At 43.6% G+C, this 18,692-nt stretch overlaps 1 protein-coding gene across 7 annotated transcripts in view; it reads left to right on the forward strand.

The window, feature by feature from the left end:
- The first annotated feature begins 561 nt into the window (after positions 1-561).
- The window catches only part of ZCCHC10 (zinc finger CCHC-type containing 10), a 31,451-nt gene continuing 13,320 nt past the window's right edge, over positions 562-18,692 (forward strand). The window contains exons 1-2 of one of the 7 annotated variants that reach the window (XM_038007959.2): positions 596-807; positions 4,066-4,161. In XM_038007959.2, coding sequence (XP_037863887.1) covers positions 767-807; positions 4,066-4,161 — 137 coding nt within the window. In that variant the 5' untranslated portion in view covers positions 596-766. Of the gene's footprint in view, positions 808-4,065; positions 4,162-16,106; positions 16,229-18,692 lie in introns of those variants that run through there. The other 6 variants (XM_038007964.2, XM_038007952.2, XM_008014407.3 and 3 more) reach the window with 6 other exon arrangements.

Genomic DNA, 18,692 nt, shown 5'->3' on the forward strand with positions numbered 1-18,692 from the left:
ACAGCGAGACTCTGTCTCAAATGGAAAAAAAAAAAAAAAAAAAAAGGAAAAAATACGGATGACCCGGAAACACACACACACACACACACACACACACTTCAGAAAGTTATATATATTTCAGAGAACTTGAGTTTTAAGAGAATAATAGCTCCGTGAGCTGACATTAGATGTAGGTGCAGCTAAAATATTGTAAAATTTTTGCATAGTCCTTTTCTGCTTGACAAAGCAGCTTTACACAGTCCCATTTAGTACTTGTAACAACCCTGTGAAATACATACAAAACAGAAATAACGTGTATGTTTGCACTCTATGGCTTGCTAAAGTCATTCTTTCAATTGCTGGTCAACTAATTCCTTTCTATTCTCCAGACTACTTCTAAGTTTCTGAACACCACAGTTTCATTCTTTGTCTTTGTATGTGTATCCCTCGTTCGAGAATGTGGTCCTCATTTTCCACAGATAATGTTCTTGCCTGTAATCATCCTTTGAAACCCGGTTCCGCCAGAGAACCCGAGACCCACACTGGAGACACCAGCCCCTCCCCTCCCCTCCCCTCCCCTTCCGACCCTTCATCCCCTCCCTTCCCCTCCCTCCCCTTCCAACCCTCCCGACCTCCCGAGCAGGCACAGAGATCCGGCCGCGGAGGCTGCCCCAGAACCCCTAGAGGCCTGTCTGGCCCCGCCTACGTCTACGGCCTCCCGGTTGGAAGCCCCGCCCTTCCGAGGAGTTTCCCAAAACCCTGCGCGGCCGACTTTGACCGCGCTAAGATGGCGACTCCCATGCATCGGCTCATAGCTCGGAGACAAGCGTAAGTAAGGATCCGGTTCGGGCCCACGGGCGGGCTGGGAGCGGTGAAACGCGCGTCAGCGGGCTGGTGTCGGACCCCTATTGGGACCGGCAGAGAATGTCTGTTTCTCAAACACGCTTCTGGCTCCCGAGGGGCTCGGGCCCGAGCGATAAGTCTGGTGACCGTGGGTTAGCGATTTCACGGAAGACAGCCGTGTAAAGTCTGCGGCACGGGACAGAGCGGGGTTTGAAGACAACTGTCGCGTTTGGTTTCTCTGAAGGGAACGCCCACAGTTGGTCACTCAGTGATTTATGCCCCTCCGCCAACCCCACGCGTCGACAAGGGAGCCCTGAAGCCCCGGTCCGACAGCTTTATGCCGGCCGACGTAAACCTTCAGTTTCCTATTTAGCACCCATCCCTGCTGCCTTTTCCTACTTCCTTACTCTAGCGCCTTCCCTAGGAATCCTGCCTACAATGCCGACTGCTCTCCCAAGCTATCTTATCACTTTTTGGTACTCATTCTTTCAATAAATATTAATTTATCTAGTACCTACCGTTCTGTGCCAGACATCGGGTATAAAGAAAAAGAGGTGTTCAAGACAAAAATCCTTGCTTTCAGAGAGCTTACATTCTAGTGATGGAAACAGTCGATAAACTACTAAATGTAAATACAGCTGGTGATAACAGCTTTGAAGGAAACAAACTGTTGTGATGGAAAGAGAGAAAGGCCCACTTTAGGTTGGTTGGACTGAAAAGGCATCTCTGAAGAGGTGGAATTTGAACAGAGATTTAAAGGGTGAAAAATTAACAGTCGTAAGAGGATTTGGAGAAAGAGCATCCGGACAGTGGCATAATTGCTTTGAGGCTGAAACTTACTTTTTAAAGAACTGAAAGATGGCCATTACGCCTAATGAACAAGAGATAGTGGCAGAAGAGATTCACACCTGACAAATAATGCAAGGGTCACCCCAGATACCCTTTCTTATAAAGCTTTTTTTTCCAACAGCCTTTGCACATCCAAACATCTGCCTCTTTTTTCATAAAATATTTCATGCCATCTCCATTTTCATGTCCATATATAGCTCAAAGTCTGCTACTATATATATATATGTATTTATATCTTTTTATATATTTTTAATTCAAATAATCCCTTTCTTTCTCTTCTCCTTTCCATCTACACTTTCAGGCCTGATAAGAGTTCCTCAAATGTACAGACAGACTTAGGGAGTTAGAGTAGTAAGCTTGGTGAAGAGAGAAGGCTTGAAGTCAGACGGTTCTTTTTTTGAGACGGAGTCTCACTCTGTTGCCCAGGCTGGAATGCAGTGGTGTGATCTTGGCTCACTGCAACCTCTGCCTCCCTGGTTCAAATGATTATCCTGCCTCAGCCTCCCGAGTAGCTGGAACTACAGGTGCCCACCACTATGCCCTGCTAATTTTTGTATTTTTAGTAGAGACGGGGTTTCACCATGTTGGTCAGGCTGGTCTCGAACTCCTTATCTCAAGTGATCCCACCTTTGCCTCCCAAAGTGCCGGGATTACAGGCATGAGCCACTGTGCCTACCATTAAGTCAGACAATTCTGAGATCAAAAATGGGATGATAATACTTAAAGGGAGTGCTAAATGATGTCACTAGAGTTCCGTTTCTCCCTGTCTGTCTCTCACGCTTGCTCTTTGGTTGTTGGCTCCATATTTGAATAGGCTCTATTCTGTGCTCCCAAGATGGCTGCAGTATCCAGGGTCCTTTATATTCTCTCAGCTTCAAGTTGATTGTACTTCTTTGGTCTAGATTGGATTACATGCCCAATGCTAAACTATGCCTGTGGGATTGTGAATATCTGATTGATTTAGAGATCTTATTCTCCTTTCAGTACAACTGAATGGATGACCATAAGCCAATGATAACCAGGGTAGATAGGTCAGAGGAAGTAAATGAATGCAGGATTGGCAAAACTAATGTCCACTTTAAATATGAAGTGAAAATAAGACTTAGCATCTGAATAATACTGCTATTTATTGTTTCAGAAGTATCAAAAGTTAAATGTTTTTTATCTACAATGTGTCTGTATTTGGTACATGAGTTACATGATTTGTAAAAGACAAATCTTACCTTTAAGGAGCTTTTGGTCTTGTTGGGAAGCAAACATGTGGCATACTGTAAAAACCGTTGTGGTTTACAGAGTGTAAGTCTCCAAGGGATTCAGCAAAGGAGGGCCTTTAGAGGCTTGCGAAGTCCAAGAGAGTTTGGGGAATGTATTTGGGGGGAAAGCAGGAGAGGAGCCTTTACTTTTCATTTTATATTCATCAAAAAGGTTTAATTTTATTTACAAGGAGCATATATTACTTCTATAACAACAAATTTAAAATAGTTTTTAAGTTAGTAATGAGAAGTGAGAAAGTACTATCATCTTTTTTTTTTTTTTTTTTTTTTTTTTTTGAGATGGAGTTTCGCTCTTGTTGCCCAGGCTGGAGTGCAGTGACACGGTCTTGGCTCACCACAACCTCCGCCTCCCAGGTTCAAGTGATTCTCCTGCCTCAGCCTCCTTTAGCTGGGATTACAGGCATGTGCCACCTGCCTGACTAATTTTGTATTTTTGGTAGAGACGGGGTTTCTCCATGTTGGTCAGGCTGGTCCCGAACTCCTAACCTCAGGTAATCTGCCTGCTTCAGCCTCCCAAAGTGCTGGGATTACAGGCGTGAGCCACCGCGCCTGGCCTTATCGTTCTTAAAAAAAAAAAAATCTTTGGACTAACAGAAGAAAACGGGGAAAAAAGCCTAAATACAAACTCCTCATTCAGTAGCTCTTTCAGAGACTTAACTAGTCAGTCTACTAAATCAATTGGAATGAAATTATTTTTACCTTGTAAACTGTACTTACATATACCCATATTAAGTAAACTATGGAATCTAGGCAACATTTGGGGTCATTTCTTCTATTAAACCTTATATGAGATTCCACTACTTCCTCTTCAACATCCAGAGTCGTTATCAAACTTGGCTTGAAGATTTCCAGTAATGTGTACTACCTCCTGACGTGGCCTGTTGTGTTTTTCAAATCTATCTAAAAGTTTATGTTGAGCTGAAAAGAAATAATATTTATAAAGTTAAACCTCACTTCTTTCTGACTCCCTTGTTTTTGACCCTTGCTATGATTTCAGTCGGCTAAAAAACCTTGTTTTCTACTTGAATTGTCATCAAGTCAGACCTCCCCTGCCTTGTACTGATTTTCTGGACTTAAGTGTCAGACTTACCTTTGTCCTTGTTAAATTTCATCTTGTTAGATTCGACACAGAGTTGCAGCCTGTCAAGACGTTTTGGATCCTGATTCAGCCATCCATCGTTATTAGGTATCCCTGTCAGCTTTGTGTCAACTGCAGGTTTGATAAATATGTACATTTGTGTCCTCATACAAGGCATTTATGAAAATGTTGAACAAGGCCGGGTGTGGTGGCTCACACCTGTAATCCCAGTACTTTGGGAGGCCAAGGCGGGTGGATCACAAGGTCAAGAGATCGAGACCATCCTGGCCAACATGGTGAAACCCCGTCTCTACAAAAATTAGCTGGGTGTGGTGGCACGCGCCTATAGTCCCAGCTACTCAGGAGGCTAGGCAGGAGAATTGCTTGAACCCAGGAGACAGAGGTTGCAGTGGGCCAGGATTGCACTGTTGCACTCCAGCCTGGCGACAGAGCGAGAGTCTGTCTCAAAAAAAAAAAAAAAAAAAAAGGTTGGACAGTACCAAACCATGCAGGCCATAACTGGATCTTTCTCTATTTTGTCATGCACCACATAACAGATCCCATGTATTGATTCTGTGGTTGTCCCATAAGATTATAATGGAGGTAAAAAAAAAAAATTTTATTGCCTGGTGACATCTTGATGATCCTGACCCTGTGTAGACCTAGGCTAATGTGTGTGTGTCTTAGTTTTTAACAAAAAAGTTTAAAAAGAAAAATAAATTGTAATAGAAAACAGCTTATAGAATGAAGATACAAAGAAAGAAAAGTATTTTTGTACAGCTATGTGTTTGTGTGTTGTTATTACAAAAGAGTCAAAAAGTTTTAAACATTTATAAGTTATAAAGTAGGCTGGGTGTGGTGGCTCACGCCTGTAATCCCAGCACTTTGGGTGGCCCATGGCAGGTAGATGACCTGAGGTCCGGAGTTCGAGACCAGCTTGACCAACATGGTGAAACCCCATATCTACTAAAAATACAAAAAATTAGCCAGGTGTCATGGCGGGCACCTGTAATCCCAGCTACTTGGGAGGCTGAGGCAGAAGAATCACTATCACCTGGGAGGCAGAGGTTGCAGTGAGCCGAGATTGCACCATTGCACTCCAGCCTGGGTGACACAGCAAGACTCTGTTTCCAAAAAAAAAAAAGTTATCAAGTAAAATTATAGTAAGCTAAGATGAATTTAATATTGAAGTAAAAAAAATTTGTAAATTTAGAGTGGCCTAATGTACAGTATTTATAAAGTCTGGTAGTGTCATGATTACTGTAGCTTCATAGTAAGTCTTGAAACCATGTGTTAGCCCTCTGATTTTTCTCTTTTTCAGAGTTATTTTGACTATTTTATATTGTATTTCCAGATAAATTTTAGAATTAGCTTACCAAAAACTGCCGCAATTTCAGCTGGGATTGCGTTGAGTGTGCAGATCAACCTATGGAGAATTGACATCTTAACAGTATTGAATTCTCTGATCCGTGCATGTGTCTATCTCGCCATTTGTTTAGGTCATCTTTAATTTCTCTTAGCAGTGTTTTGTAGTTTTCAGGGTAGAGGTCTTGCATGTCTTTTGTCAGATTTGTCCTGAAGTATTGTAATAGTGTTTTTTAAAAATTTTAGTTTCAAAAGGCTAGGTGCGGTGGCTTACACCTGTAATCCCAGCACTTTGGGAGGCCGAGGTGGGCGGATCACAAGGTTAGAAGATCGAGACCATCCTGGCTAACACGGTGAAACCCCGTCTCTACTAAAAATACAAAAAATTAGGCTGAGACCATCCTGGCTAACACGGTGAAACCCCATCTCTACTAAAAATACAAAAAATTAGACCGGGTGCTGTGGCTCACGCCTGTAATCCCAGAACTTTGGGAGGCCGAGGTGGGTGGATCACAAGGTCAGGAGATCAAGAACATCCTGGCTAACATGGTGAAACCCCGTCTACTAAAAATACAAAAAATTAGCTGGTCATGGTGGTGGGTGCCTGTAGTCCCAGCTACTCAGGAGGCTGAGGTGGGAGAATGGCGTGAACCTGGGAGGCGAAGCTTGCAGTGAGCCAAGATTGCACCACTGCACTCCAGCCTGGGTGACAGCGCGAGACTCCGTCTCAAAAAAATAAATAAATAAAAATTTAAAAAGATTTTTAGTTTCAGTTGTTGCTGGTGGTCTTCTGTATAATGTTCTTATGTCCTCTGACCTTACTAATTTTTTAGTTCTAGTAGCTCTTTTTTTTTTTTTTTTAAGAGACAGGCTTTTGCTCTGTCACCCAGGCTGGAGTGTAGTTGTATGATCATATCTCTCACAACAGCCTCGAACTCCTGGCTCAAATGATTCTCCCACCACAGCCTCCCGAGTAACTGAAACTACAGCTGCAACCCACTACACTCAGCAATTTTATTTTATTTTTTTATTTATATTTTTTTTGAGGCAGAGTCTTGCTCTGTGGCCCAGGCTAGAGTACAGTAGCACAATCTCGGTTCCTTGTAGCCTCTGCCTCCCTGGCTAAAGTGATTCTCATGCCTCAGCTCCCAAGTCGCTGAGATTACAGGCTAATTTTTGTATTTTCAGGAGAGTCAGGGTTTCGCCGTGTTGGCTGGGCTGGTCTTAAACTCCTGGTATCAAGTGATCTGCCTTGGCCTTCCAAAATTCTGGGATATTACAAGCGTGAACCACCACTCCTGGTCACAATTTTATTTTTTGTGTAGGCAGGGTGTCGCTATGTTGCCCAGGCTTGTCTTGAACTCCTGGGCTCAAATGATCCTCCCACCTCTCTTTCCCAAAGTGCTGGAATTATAGGCGTGAGCCACTGTGCCTGGCCTAGTTGCTCTATTTTTTGGATTCTTAGGTATTTTCTAGATAAATGGTCATCTTTTATGTTCCCTTTTTAGTATGCACTTTTTATTTATTTATTTATTTATTTTTGACATGGAGTCTCACTTTGTCACCCAGGCTAGAGTGCAGAGGCACGATTTCAGCTCACTGCAACCTCTGCCTCTGGAATTCAAGCAGTTCTCCTGTCTCAGCCTCCTGAGTAGGTAGGACTACAGACGCACCACCCCACCCAGCTAATTTTTTTATTTTTAGTAGAGATAGGGTTTTACCATGTTGGCCAGGCTTGTCAACAGGTCACTCCTGACCTCAAGTGATCTACCCGCCTTGGCCTCCCAAAGTGCTGGGATTATAGGTGTGAGTCACTGCACCTGGCTGGTGTGCACATTTTAAATTTTTTTGTTGCATATTAACAAGTTGCTCTTTGAAAAATTTGTGCCACTTTACATTCTCACCAGCGGCGTCCATTTACAGAGTGGCTATTCCCCGCTTTTGCCGACAATAGGCATTAAAAAAACAACTTTGCCAATATGGGAAGTGTGTCCTAGTATTTTTGGTATCAAAGAACATCGTTTCACGTAAAAAGCCTGTACCATTCAAATACATCCTTGAACTTTACCTTAGCAAACAGAAATGAAATATTGTTTGAATAGATAATTCATTTCGGTAGAAAGAAATGGTAATTGTGTTTGTTTTGAAATTATGTTTGTCTAACTCAGCAATCTTTATGGAAGATTAGTATTTTTAGGGGTGATTCGTGAGTTGTGAGTGTTTAAAACATACATATAAAATATGTTAATCATACCTGGGCTTCATTTGTTTTCTCTGTCTTTTTTTTTTTTTCCTTTTTTTCTTTTTTTTTTCTTGTTTTAGAGACAGTGTTGCCCAGGCTGGTCTCAAGCTCCTGAGCTCGGGTGATCCTGCCTTGGCCGCTCAGAGTGCCAGGATTATAGGCGTGAGCCACTGTGTCCAGCCTCATACCTGAGCTTTAGATGATATTTGTGAATGTCATATTTATAACAATAAAAAACAAGCTCCACAATGTCTGGTGGATATTTTTAATGACTAGGGTCCCAAGCTATCAATTTCTCAATTTGGAGAAAACAACCTGTAAGCTTGGAAAAGAAGACTATGGACCTCCACCACCAACACCCTCACATATTTTGATTTTTAGGGAAAGTCGTGAAAGGCTTTGAAATGGACAGAAAGACAAGATGATTACTGAGTGCTCCGTTTAGTCCACCCTTCCTGGCTATGTGACTCTATGAGGGCCCGCTTCTTTCATTGTCTTTGCACTGTTTCTCAAATCTTTAAGTCATAGGAAACTTATAGTATTGCAGAAGATTCTTGCTCGTAAAAATGCAGTGCAGGCTGGATGTGGTGGCTCACACCTATAATTCCAGCACTTTGGGAGGCCGAGGCAGGCGGATCACTTGAGGTCAGGAGTTTGAGACCAGCCTGGCCAACATGGTGAAACCCCATCTCTACTAAATAGAAAAATTAGGTGGGCATGGTGGCAGGCGCCTGTAATCCCAGGTACTGGGGAAGCTGAGGCAGGAGAATTGATTGAATCTGGGAGGCAGAGGTTGCAGTGGCCTGGGTGACAAAGCAAGACTCCCTCTCTCAAAAAAAAAAAAGAGGCCGGGCGTGGTGGCTCACGCCTGTAACCCAAGCACTTTGGGAGGCCGAGGAGGGTGGATCTCTTGAGGTCAGGAGTTCAGGATCAGCCTGGCCAATATAGTGAAACCCCATCTCTACTAAAAAATACAAAAATTAGCCAGGTGTGGTAGTGCATGCCTATAGTCCCAGCTACTCAGGAGCCTGAGGCAGGAGAATTGCTTGAACTCGGGAAGCAGAGGTTGCAGTGAGCTGAGATCATGCCACTACACTGCAGCCTAGGCCACAGAGCAAGACTCCATCTCCAAATAAAATAAAATAAAATAAAATTTTAAAAAGGCAGTGCAGTACAATCAGTTATTGCCCAATGTCTACTGACCAGTTGTCAACTATTTGTAAATTCATTTCAGCATTACTAATTGCCCATATAAGTGTGTTGTTTGAATTTTTTTTTTTTTTTTTTTTTTTTTTTGAGATAGAAGTTTTGCTCTTGTTGTCCAGGCTGGAGTGCAGTGGCATGATCTCGGCTCACTGCAACCTCCACTTCCCAGGTTCAAGTGATTCTCCTGCCTCAGCCTCTCGAGTAGCTGGGAATACAGGTGACCGCCACCATGCCCAGCTAATTTTCTGTATTTTTAGTAAAGATGGGGTTTCCCCATGTTGGCCAAGTGGGTCTCGAACTCCTGACCTCAGGTGATCCACCCGACTCAGCCTCCCAAAGTACTGGCATTACAGGCGTGAGCCACCGTGCCCAGCCTGAATTATCTTTTCAACCAGTGACAATATCTACTGGCTCCCTCAATGACTTTTGTGTTTTTGTGTTTTTCCTGAGACAGGGTCTCACTTTGTCACCCAGGCTGGAGCACAGTGGTGCTATCATGGCTCACTGGAGCCTCAACCTCCTGGGCTCAAATGATCCTCCCACCTCAGCCTCCTGAGTAACTGGGACTACAGGGTGCCACTATACCCAGCTAATGTTTTATTTATTTATTTTTATTTTTATTTATTTACTTTTTGAGTCGGTGTCTGGCTCTGTGCCAAGGCTGGAATGCAATGGCGCCATCTCGGCTCACTGCAACCTCTACCTCCCAGGATGAAGCAATTCTCCTGCCTCAGTCTCCCAAGAAGCTGGGACTACAGATGCGCGCCACCCTGCCCAGCTAATTTTTGTATTTTTAGTAGAAACGGGGTTTCGCCATATTGGGCAGGATGGTTTCGATCTCCTGACCTCGTGATCCGCCTGCCTCGGCCTCCCAGAGTACTGGGATTACAGGTGTGAACTACTGTGCCCGGCCTACTTTTTTTTTTTTTTTTTTTTTTTTTTTTTTTGAGACAGAGTTTCGCTCTTGTCACCCAGGCTGGAGTGCAGTGGCACAATCTTAGCTCTTTGCAACCTCCATCTGCCATGTTCAAGCAATTCTCGTGCTTCAGCCTCCCTAGTAGCTGGGATTACAGGAGCCCACCACCACGCCCGGCTAAGTTTTATATTTTTAGTAGACACGGGGTTTTACCGTGTTGGCCAGGCTGACCTCAAACTTATGACCTCACATGATCCACCTGCCTCGGCCTCCCAATGTGCTGGGATTACAGGTGTGAGCCACCACGCCTGGCCTTAATTTTTGGTTTTTTGTAGAGATGAGGTCTCACTGTGTTATCCAGGCTAGTCTTGAGCCTGGGAGGTGGGAGGCCTGCATGCAACTTCACACCTTTTATTTTTAAAACAACCATGTTTTGCCGGGCGCGATGGCTCACGCCTGTAATCCCAGCACTTTGGGAGGCCGAGGTAGATGGATCACCTGAGGTCAGGAGTTCGAGACGAGCCAGACCAACATGGAGAAACCTCATCTCTACTAAAAATGCAAAATTAGCCAGGCGTGGTGGCGCCTGCCTGTAATCCTAGCTACTCGAGAGGCTGAGGCAGGAGAATTGCTTGAACCCAGGAGGTAGAGGTTGCGGTAAGCTGAGATTGTGCCATTGCACTCCAGCCTGGGCAATAAGAGCGAAACTCCGTCTCAAAAACAAACAAAAAACCAACAACCATGTTTTGAGAACATGTTAATTTCTGTGTATCATTAGTCCACATCGTTCTGATTGCTCTAATATGTGGATTAGTAATAATAGCTCTCATTTATTTGTTACTTTATGTCAGATGCCTTACTGCTTGCTTTATATACTTTCCAATCTATAGAATGGAGATATTGCTTCCCAATCTACAGAGTAGATAGTGCCCTCAATTCATTGGGTTGTTATGATTGGGTGTGACCACATATAAGTAGTACTTACTTAAATTCTTGGCACACAGTTTGTATGAGCCATGGTTATGGTCTCAGCTAATTCTCTGAATAACCTAGTAAAGTAGATATTACTACTTTTTCTTTTTAAATAGAGATGGAGTCTTGCTATGTTGGCCAGGGTAAGTCTCAAACTCTTGGCCTCAAGCAGTCCTCCTGCCTTGGCCTCCCAAAGTGCTGGGATTATAGGCATGAGCCTCTACACCTGGCCAATATTACCACATTTTTCAGAAGAGGGAACTCAGTTCAAAAATCGGCTTGCTCAGCCAGGCATGGTGGCTCACACCTGTAATCCCAGCACTTTGGGAGGCCAAGGTGGGCCGAGGCCAAGGATCACCTGAGGTCAGGAGTTCAAGACAAGCCTGGTTAACATGACGAAACCCTGTCTCTACTAAAAATACAAAAATTAGCAGGGCAGGGTGGCACGCCCTATAGCCCTAGCTACTTGGGAGGCTGAGGCATGAGAATTGTTTGAACCTAGGAGGTGGAGGTTGCAGTGAGCTGAGATTGCGTCACTGCACTCCAATCTGGACGACAGAGGAAGACTCCGTCTCAAAAAAAAAGAGAGGCCAAGGAGGGAGGATTGCTTCAGCCCAGGAGTTTGAGACCTGATTGGGCAACATAGTGAGACGTTGTCTCTATTGTAATAAAAAAAAAAAAAAAAAAAATCAGCTTGCTGAAGATCATATAGCTATGTAGTGGAAGAGTAAAGATTTCTTTAAAACTTTAAAGAAGTGCTGGGGTTACAGGTGTGAACCAGCACGCCTGGCCTCGGTTTATATTTTTACTGTCTGTGCACTACAGTTTAATTTTGTCTTTTTTTTTTTGAGACAGATTCTCATTTTGTTGCCCAGACTGGAGTGCTATGGCGTGATCTCGGCTCACTGCAACCTCCACCTTCTGGGTTCAAGCGATTTGTAGGCCTCAGCCTCCCGAGCAGTTGGGACTACAGGCATGTGCCATGACACCCAGCTAATTTTTTGTATTTTTAGTAGAGACAGAGTTTTGCCATGTTGCCCAGGCTAGTCTCGAACTACTGGCTTCAAGTGATCCACCCACCTGGCCTCCCAAAGTGTTGGGATTACAGGAGTGAGCTACCACACCTGGCTGTCTCTTTAAACTTTGTATAGAATTGTTCAATTTGGATTCTTTTGAGTCTATCTTGTATCTTATGTTAAATGAAGCTGTAATTTATTCTTTTTTATTACCATGAAGTATTCCACTGTATTCTGTACCACAAATTTCTGTTCTACTTTCATATTATTTCCAATTTGGAGGATACTACAAATCATGCTGCCAACCACAGTGGCTCATGCCTACAATCCCAGCACTTTGGGATGCTGAGGTGGGAATATTGCTTGAGGCCAGGAGTTTGAAACTGGCGTGGGCAACATAGCGAGACCCTATCTCTACAAAAACTAAAAATATTAGCCATGCATAGTGGTGGGCACCTGTGGTCCCAGCTACTTGAGAGGCTGAGGCGGAAGGATGGCTTGAGCTTAGGAGATTGAGGGTGCAGTGAGCCATGATCATACCATCGCACTCCAGTCTGGGCAACAGGGTGAGACTCTGTCTCAAAAATGAAAAAATCATGCTATGAACATTTTTATAGTTCTTCCTCTTCCCTTCCTGAACAATGCAGTCCTAAAGGTATTGGTTAGAATAGAGCACACTAGGTGTCTATGCAGAGGATCAACCTGGCTTTGAAATACTAGAGCTGAATGTGGGGTCAGGAGAGCACCTACAGAGGAGCTTGAACTGGCTTGTGATGTCAACAGGTTGCAGAGGGCATCCAGTAGTGGGGAAGTCCGGTGCAGGGCGTCAGATCAGGGGTGTCCACACAAGGCAGTTTAACAAAAGTTGTCTCCTCATGGAGAGAACATCCACACAGGGTATGTGGGTGGGTATAATTTGGTATAGGGTACCGGAGCCTGAGTATAAAGAGAAATGTGGCTGGGGGGCCCGCCTGGCAATGGGAGTCAGGGGGGTGTGGGTGCAGGGCAGATCTCAAGTGAAGTTAAGAGGATATGGGGGAGGAGTCAGCAGTGGCAACAATGGGCAAATATTTGGTTACATAAGGGGAATTGACCAAATAAGTAATCTATTAAGGATAGTGGGAACCAGGTTTCTTCTTGAAGAAGGAAATATAGAAGAGAAAAATAGCTGGGCGCAGTGGGTCACGCCTATAATCCCAGCACTTTGGAAGGCTGAGGTGGGCGGATCACCTGAGGTCAGGAGTTCAAGACCAGCCTGTCCAACATAGTGAAACCCCACCTCTACTAAAAATGTAAAAATTAGCCGGGTGTGGTGGCAGGCGCCTGTAATCCCAGCTATTTGGGAGGCTGAGGCAAGAGAATCGATTGAACCCAGTAGGTGGAGGTTGCAGTGAGCCGAGATCACGCCATTGCACTCCAGCCTGGGCACAGGAGCAAAAGTCCATCTCAAAAAAAAAAGAGAAAAATAAACAATAGTTGCTTCTCGGCTTTTTGGCTAAGATGAAGTGGAGAAAAATTTTAAAAATCTGTGAAATTGGGTTAGAATTAAGATTATCAGTGTGAAATCATGGTTTTCAAAATATTAAATATAGATGTAAGTGTGTATATTTGACAGATGAGTAGATGTGTGTGTTCCCTAGCTCTATCCGCTGACACTAACTAGGAGCAGCAATATCCCAGTAACAGCAAGCACGTGTGTGCCCCCATGTTGGCTCCAAACATTATCAGAGCACCTTGGAGAAATGGCTGGTTTCAGGCTAGGGCAGGGAAAATACAAACTGAGCCTGGATTTTTTTGTTGTACCAGAAAGCAAGGAAATACTCAAATAATAAAGGAGCCGTGTCAAAAGAACACAGAATCCAGCTTGAAGGGGCTCCCACTGACCAAAACTGTGACAATTTGAGCCTCAGACTAAAAGCTGGTGATGGATTATAACCCATTGAATAAAATGGAAAAACATTAATCCATACTCATGAATAAAGGAACTAAATATTTAATGAGGAGTAGGATATTTATGGACTTTCAAGTATTAGCCCACAAAATAATTACTGTATTAGTTACCAATTACTGTGTAACAGATTACTTCTAAAATTTAGTGGCTTATAACAATAAATATTAATGCACAATTTCCCTGGGTCAGGAATTGAGAAGTGACCTAGGTGAGTGGTTCTGACTCAGGCTGTCCCATGTGGTTGTGATCAGGATGTTGGTAGGGGCAGCAGTTATCTGAAGGCTTGACCAGAACTAGGAATCTGCTTCCCAGATGGTTCACTTACATGGCTATTGACAGAAGGGTGAGGTTCCTTGCCACATAGGTCATTGTGGAGGCTGCTTGACTATCTTGATAACATGACAGCTGCTTGACCTAGTCTTCAAAGTCACACTCCCTCACCTTGCTTCATTCTGTTAGTTGGAAGCAAGTTGTGAAGTCCAGGCCACACCCAAGGAGAGGGGAATTACAATTCCACAAAATTTGTGGACATATTTTAAAACTGCCACAATTACAAAAGGATGAAAAGTAAGTTTACAGGCCAAATGCTGTGGCTTCTGCCTGTAATCCCAGCACTTTGGGAAGCCAAGTCAACCAGATCACTTGAGGTCAGGAGTTCGAGACCAGCCTGGTCAACATGGTGAAACCCCATCTCTACTGAAAATACAGAAATTAGCCGGGTGTGGTGATGCGCGCCTGTAATCCCAGCTACTCAGTAGGCTGAGGCAGGAGAATCTCTGGACCCCGGGAGGCAGAGGCTGCAGTGAGCTGAGATCATGCCGCTGCACTCCAGCCTGGGTGCCAGAGCAAGACTCAGTCTCAAAAAAAACCAAAACCAAAAACAAAAAAACCTCACAATGGCGAAGTCTGGTAGACACTCCTTAACCAAGGGATCAAAGTGAACGTCATCAGTAATAAGACAAATTTAAGTCTTATGTTAACCTGCTAGGATACAATGAGAAGTACACAGCATCACTTCTATTTTATTCCTGCCAAAGATACTCAGAGATATCAGATGTGATAGCCAGCCTCCAAGATGGACTATGATGATCTCTGTCTCCTGGTACACCCTTGTGTAATCACGCATTATACCATGGTTGGTCTGTGTGGTCAGTAGAATACAGCAAAAGTGATGGTCTTGGTCATTCACTCTGGGCGAAGCTGTGTTGTAAGCAGCACTGTGGAAAGGCCAACATGGCAAGAAACTAAAGCCTTCTGCAAATAGCCACATGAGTGGGCTTGGAAGCAAATTTTCCAACTCAAATTAAAGTACACTGCAAAGACACCTGGCTTGTAATTTTCAAAAAAGTGTCAAGATCATGAAAGCAAGACGTGACGGAGGAACTCTTCCTACTGAAGGAGACTAAAGAAATGTGACAAGTGCAACTCTGGCGCTGAACCGAATTTGCTATACGGGACGTTAAGACATTTGATGAAACTTAAATGTGGTCTAAAGAGTAAATAGTAGGAATGTATTAATATTAATTTCTTGATTTTGATTGATATATAGAAGTTTCTAGTTTACAGAAAATATGCAGTAAAATATTTTGGGTTGATGAGGAATCAAGTGGGCAACTTACAAATGATTCAGGAAAAATAATTATTTGAAACAGAGTTAGAACTTTTCTGTAAGGTTGTGACTGAAAATTTTTAAAAGCTATAATACATAAAGGACACGCAATATTGTAAATATTTTTTGGTATACTTGCGCGTGGATTTCTATTGCATGCAAGTAGAATTGCTGAGCCATAGAGTAAGCATATCTTTTCAAATATAGTAAATGGTTGTTTTTGAGTTTTTTTTTTTTTTTCCAAAATAGTTGTACCAATTTGTATTCTTATCAACAGTGGATGGATGTTTCTTTTCCTACATAACTTTTTTTTTTTATTTTCTGTTTGAGACGGAGTCTTGCTTTGTTGCCCAGGCTGGAATGCAGTGGCGCAATCTTGTCTGGCCACAGCGTCCGCCACCTGGGTTCAAGGGAGTCTCCTGCCTCAGCCCTCCAAGTAGCTGGTACTACAGGTGCGCACCACCATGCCCAGCTAATTTTTGTATTTTTAGTAGAGATGGGGTTTCACTATATTGTCCAGGCTGGTCTCGAACTACTGACCTTGTGATCTGCCTGCCTCAGCCTTCCAAAGTGCTGGGATTACACATTTGAGCCACCACGCCTGGCCTCTTTTGCTACATATCTTTGCTAATATTTGCTATTACTAGTTTTTATTTTTAGTCTTTCTGGGAGGGGTGTAGTGGTGTTGGGGTTTTAATTTGCTTTTCTTTGATTACTAATGAATACTTTTTCATATGTTTATTGTTCATTTGTGTTTCCTAGTCCCTTTTTTAAAATTTTTTTGTTTTTTGTTTTTTGTTTTTGAGATGGAGCCTCAGTCTGTCGCCCAGGCTGGAGTGCAGCGGCGCTGTCTTGGCTCACTGCAGTCTCTGCCTCTCAGGTTCAAGCAATTCTCCTGCCTCAGCCTCCCAAGTAGCTGGGACCACAGGTGTGTGTTGCCATGCCCAGCTAATTTTTTGTATTTTTAGTAGAAACGAGGTTTCACCATGTTGGCCAGGCTGGTCTTGGGCTTCTGACCTCAAGTGATCCACCCGCCTTGGCCTCCCAAAGTGCTGGGATTACAGGCGTGAGCCACTGTGATTGGCCCCTAGTCCCATTTTTGTACTGTCTTTTTATATTCTACTTCATCTTGTTTTTCTGTTATATTTTGTCTGTTACTAGCCTTTTGAATTTCTGTACACTTTTTTTTTTTGAGATGGAGTCTCAGTCTGTTGCCCAGGCTGGAGTGCAGTGGTATGATCTTGGCTCACTGCAACCTCTGCCTCCCAAGTTCAAGAAATTCTCCTGCCTCAGCCTCCCAAGTAGCTGGGATTACAGGCATACACCACCACACCCGGCTAATTTTTATATTTTTAGTAGAGATGAGGTTTCACCATGTTGGCCAGGCTGGTCTTGAACTCCTGGCCTCAGGTGATTTGCCTGCCTCGACCTCCCAAGATGCTGGGATTACAGGAGTGAGCCACCGAGCCTGGCCCACTTTTTTTTTTTTTTTTTTTTGAGATGGATCCTCTCTCTGTCGCTCAGGCTGGGGTGCAGTGGCACGATCTTGGTTCACTGCAACCTCTGCCTGCCAAGTTCAAGCAATTCTCCTGCCTCAGCCTCCCAGGTAGTTGGGGACTACAGGTGCATGCCACCATGCCCAGATAATTTAAAAAAAATTTTTTTTTGGTGGAGATGGGCTTTCACCGTGTTACCCACGCTGGTCTCGAACTTCTGACCTCAAGTGATCTGCCTACCTTGGCCTCCCAGAGTGCTGGGGTTACAGGAGAGAGCCATCGAGCCTGGCTGTGTACACATTTTATAATGAGCTTGTTAAGTTCTGCACCCAAAGAAACTTTTGGGATTTTTATTGGAATTGCTTTGAATCTATACAGGAATTTGGAGAGAATTGACATTTTATAATATTGAACCTTCCAGTCTATGAACATGGTATATCCCTCTATTTGTTTAGCTATTTATATTGGTATTTAATTTATCTCAGTCAGGGTTTGTTTTTTGCTTTTTTGTTTGTTTGTTTTTGTTTTTGTTTTTAGATGGAGTCTCACTCTACTGCCCAGGCTGGAGTGCAGTGGTGTGATCTTGGCTCACTGCATCCTCTACTGCCCTGGTCTTGGTTCAAGCAATTCTCCTGCCTTAGCCTCCTGAGTAGCTAGGATTACAGGTGTCTGCCACTGCGCCCAGCTAATTTTTTTGTATTTTTATTAGAGATGGGGTTTCGTCATCTTGGCCAGGATGGTCCTGAACTCCTGACTTTGTGATCCACCTGCCTTGGCCTCCCAAAGTGTTGACATTACAGGCGTGAGCCACCACGCCTGGTCTAAGGTTTGTTTTTGCCTAAAAGTCTCACACTTCTTTTCTCTGTTTTCTAGGTATTTGGTAGTTTTTAGGATTATTATAAATATTATCTTTTTAAAATGTTCACTTATGCAGTGGCTCATGTCTGTAGTCTGGGAGGCCAAAGCAGGAGGATTGCTTGAGCCCAGGAGTTCAAGACCAGCCTTGGCAACTTAGTGAGACCTCTTCTCCTTAAAAAAAAAAAAAAAAAAAAATTCTTTTAAATTAAAAGATTCCTTTTAGCCAGGTGCGGTGGCTCACACCTGTAATCCCAATACTTTGGAAGGCCAAGGTGGGTGGATCACCTGAGGTCCGGAGTTCGAGACCAGCCTGACCAACATAGTGAAACCCCGCATCTACTAAAAATACAAAAAAATTAGCTGGGTATGGTGGCAGGCACCTGTAATCCCAGCTACTGGGGAGGCTAAGGCTGGAGAATCACTTGAATCCAGGAGGCAGCTGTTGCAGTGAGCTGAGATCGCGCCATTGTACTTCACCCTGGACAACAAGAGCAAAACTCCATCTCAAAAAAAAAAAAAAAACAAAGTTCCTTTTAAACTGTTTTTGTGGCTGGGTACAGTGATTCACGCCTGTAATCCCAGCACTTTAGGAGGCCAAGGTGCGAGGATCACTTGAGCTCAGGAATTTGAAACTAGCCTGGGCAACATAAGGAGACCTCATCTATACAAACTAAATACAAAAACTGTTTTTGTTATATAGAAACTCAATTCATCTTTATACGGTGCCTCTATAGCTAATATAAGGTTCCACAAACCATGGTCACTGAATCCTGCCTGCTACCTGTTTTTGGAGGCTCATAAGCTAAGAATGTTGTTTATGTATGAGCCTCCATTTTGTCCACAAAATATGGAAATTTGTTTTCTCTCATGTTACATGAGTACCTATATAACATCCACAGTTTTGCCTCTTGTTCCACAAAGACTGTAATATTTACTACCTGACCCTTTACAGAAAAATTTGCTGACTTGTACCGGGCGTGGTGGCTCACACCTGTAATGCTAGCACTTTGGGAGACTGAGGCGGGTGGATTGCCAGAG

Source organism: Chlorocebus sabaeus, chromosome 23 (assembly GCF_047675955.1).
Source record: "Chlorocebus sabaeus isolate Y175 chromosome 23, mChlSab1.0.hap1, whole genome shotgun sequence".
Lineage (NCBI taxonomy): Eukaryota > Metazoa > Chordata > Mammalia > Primates > Cercopithecidae > Chlorocebus > Chlorocebus sabaeus.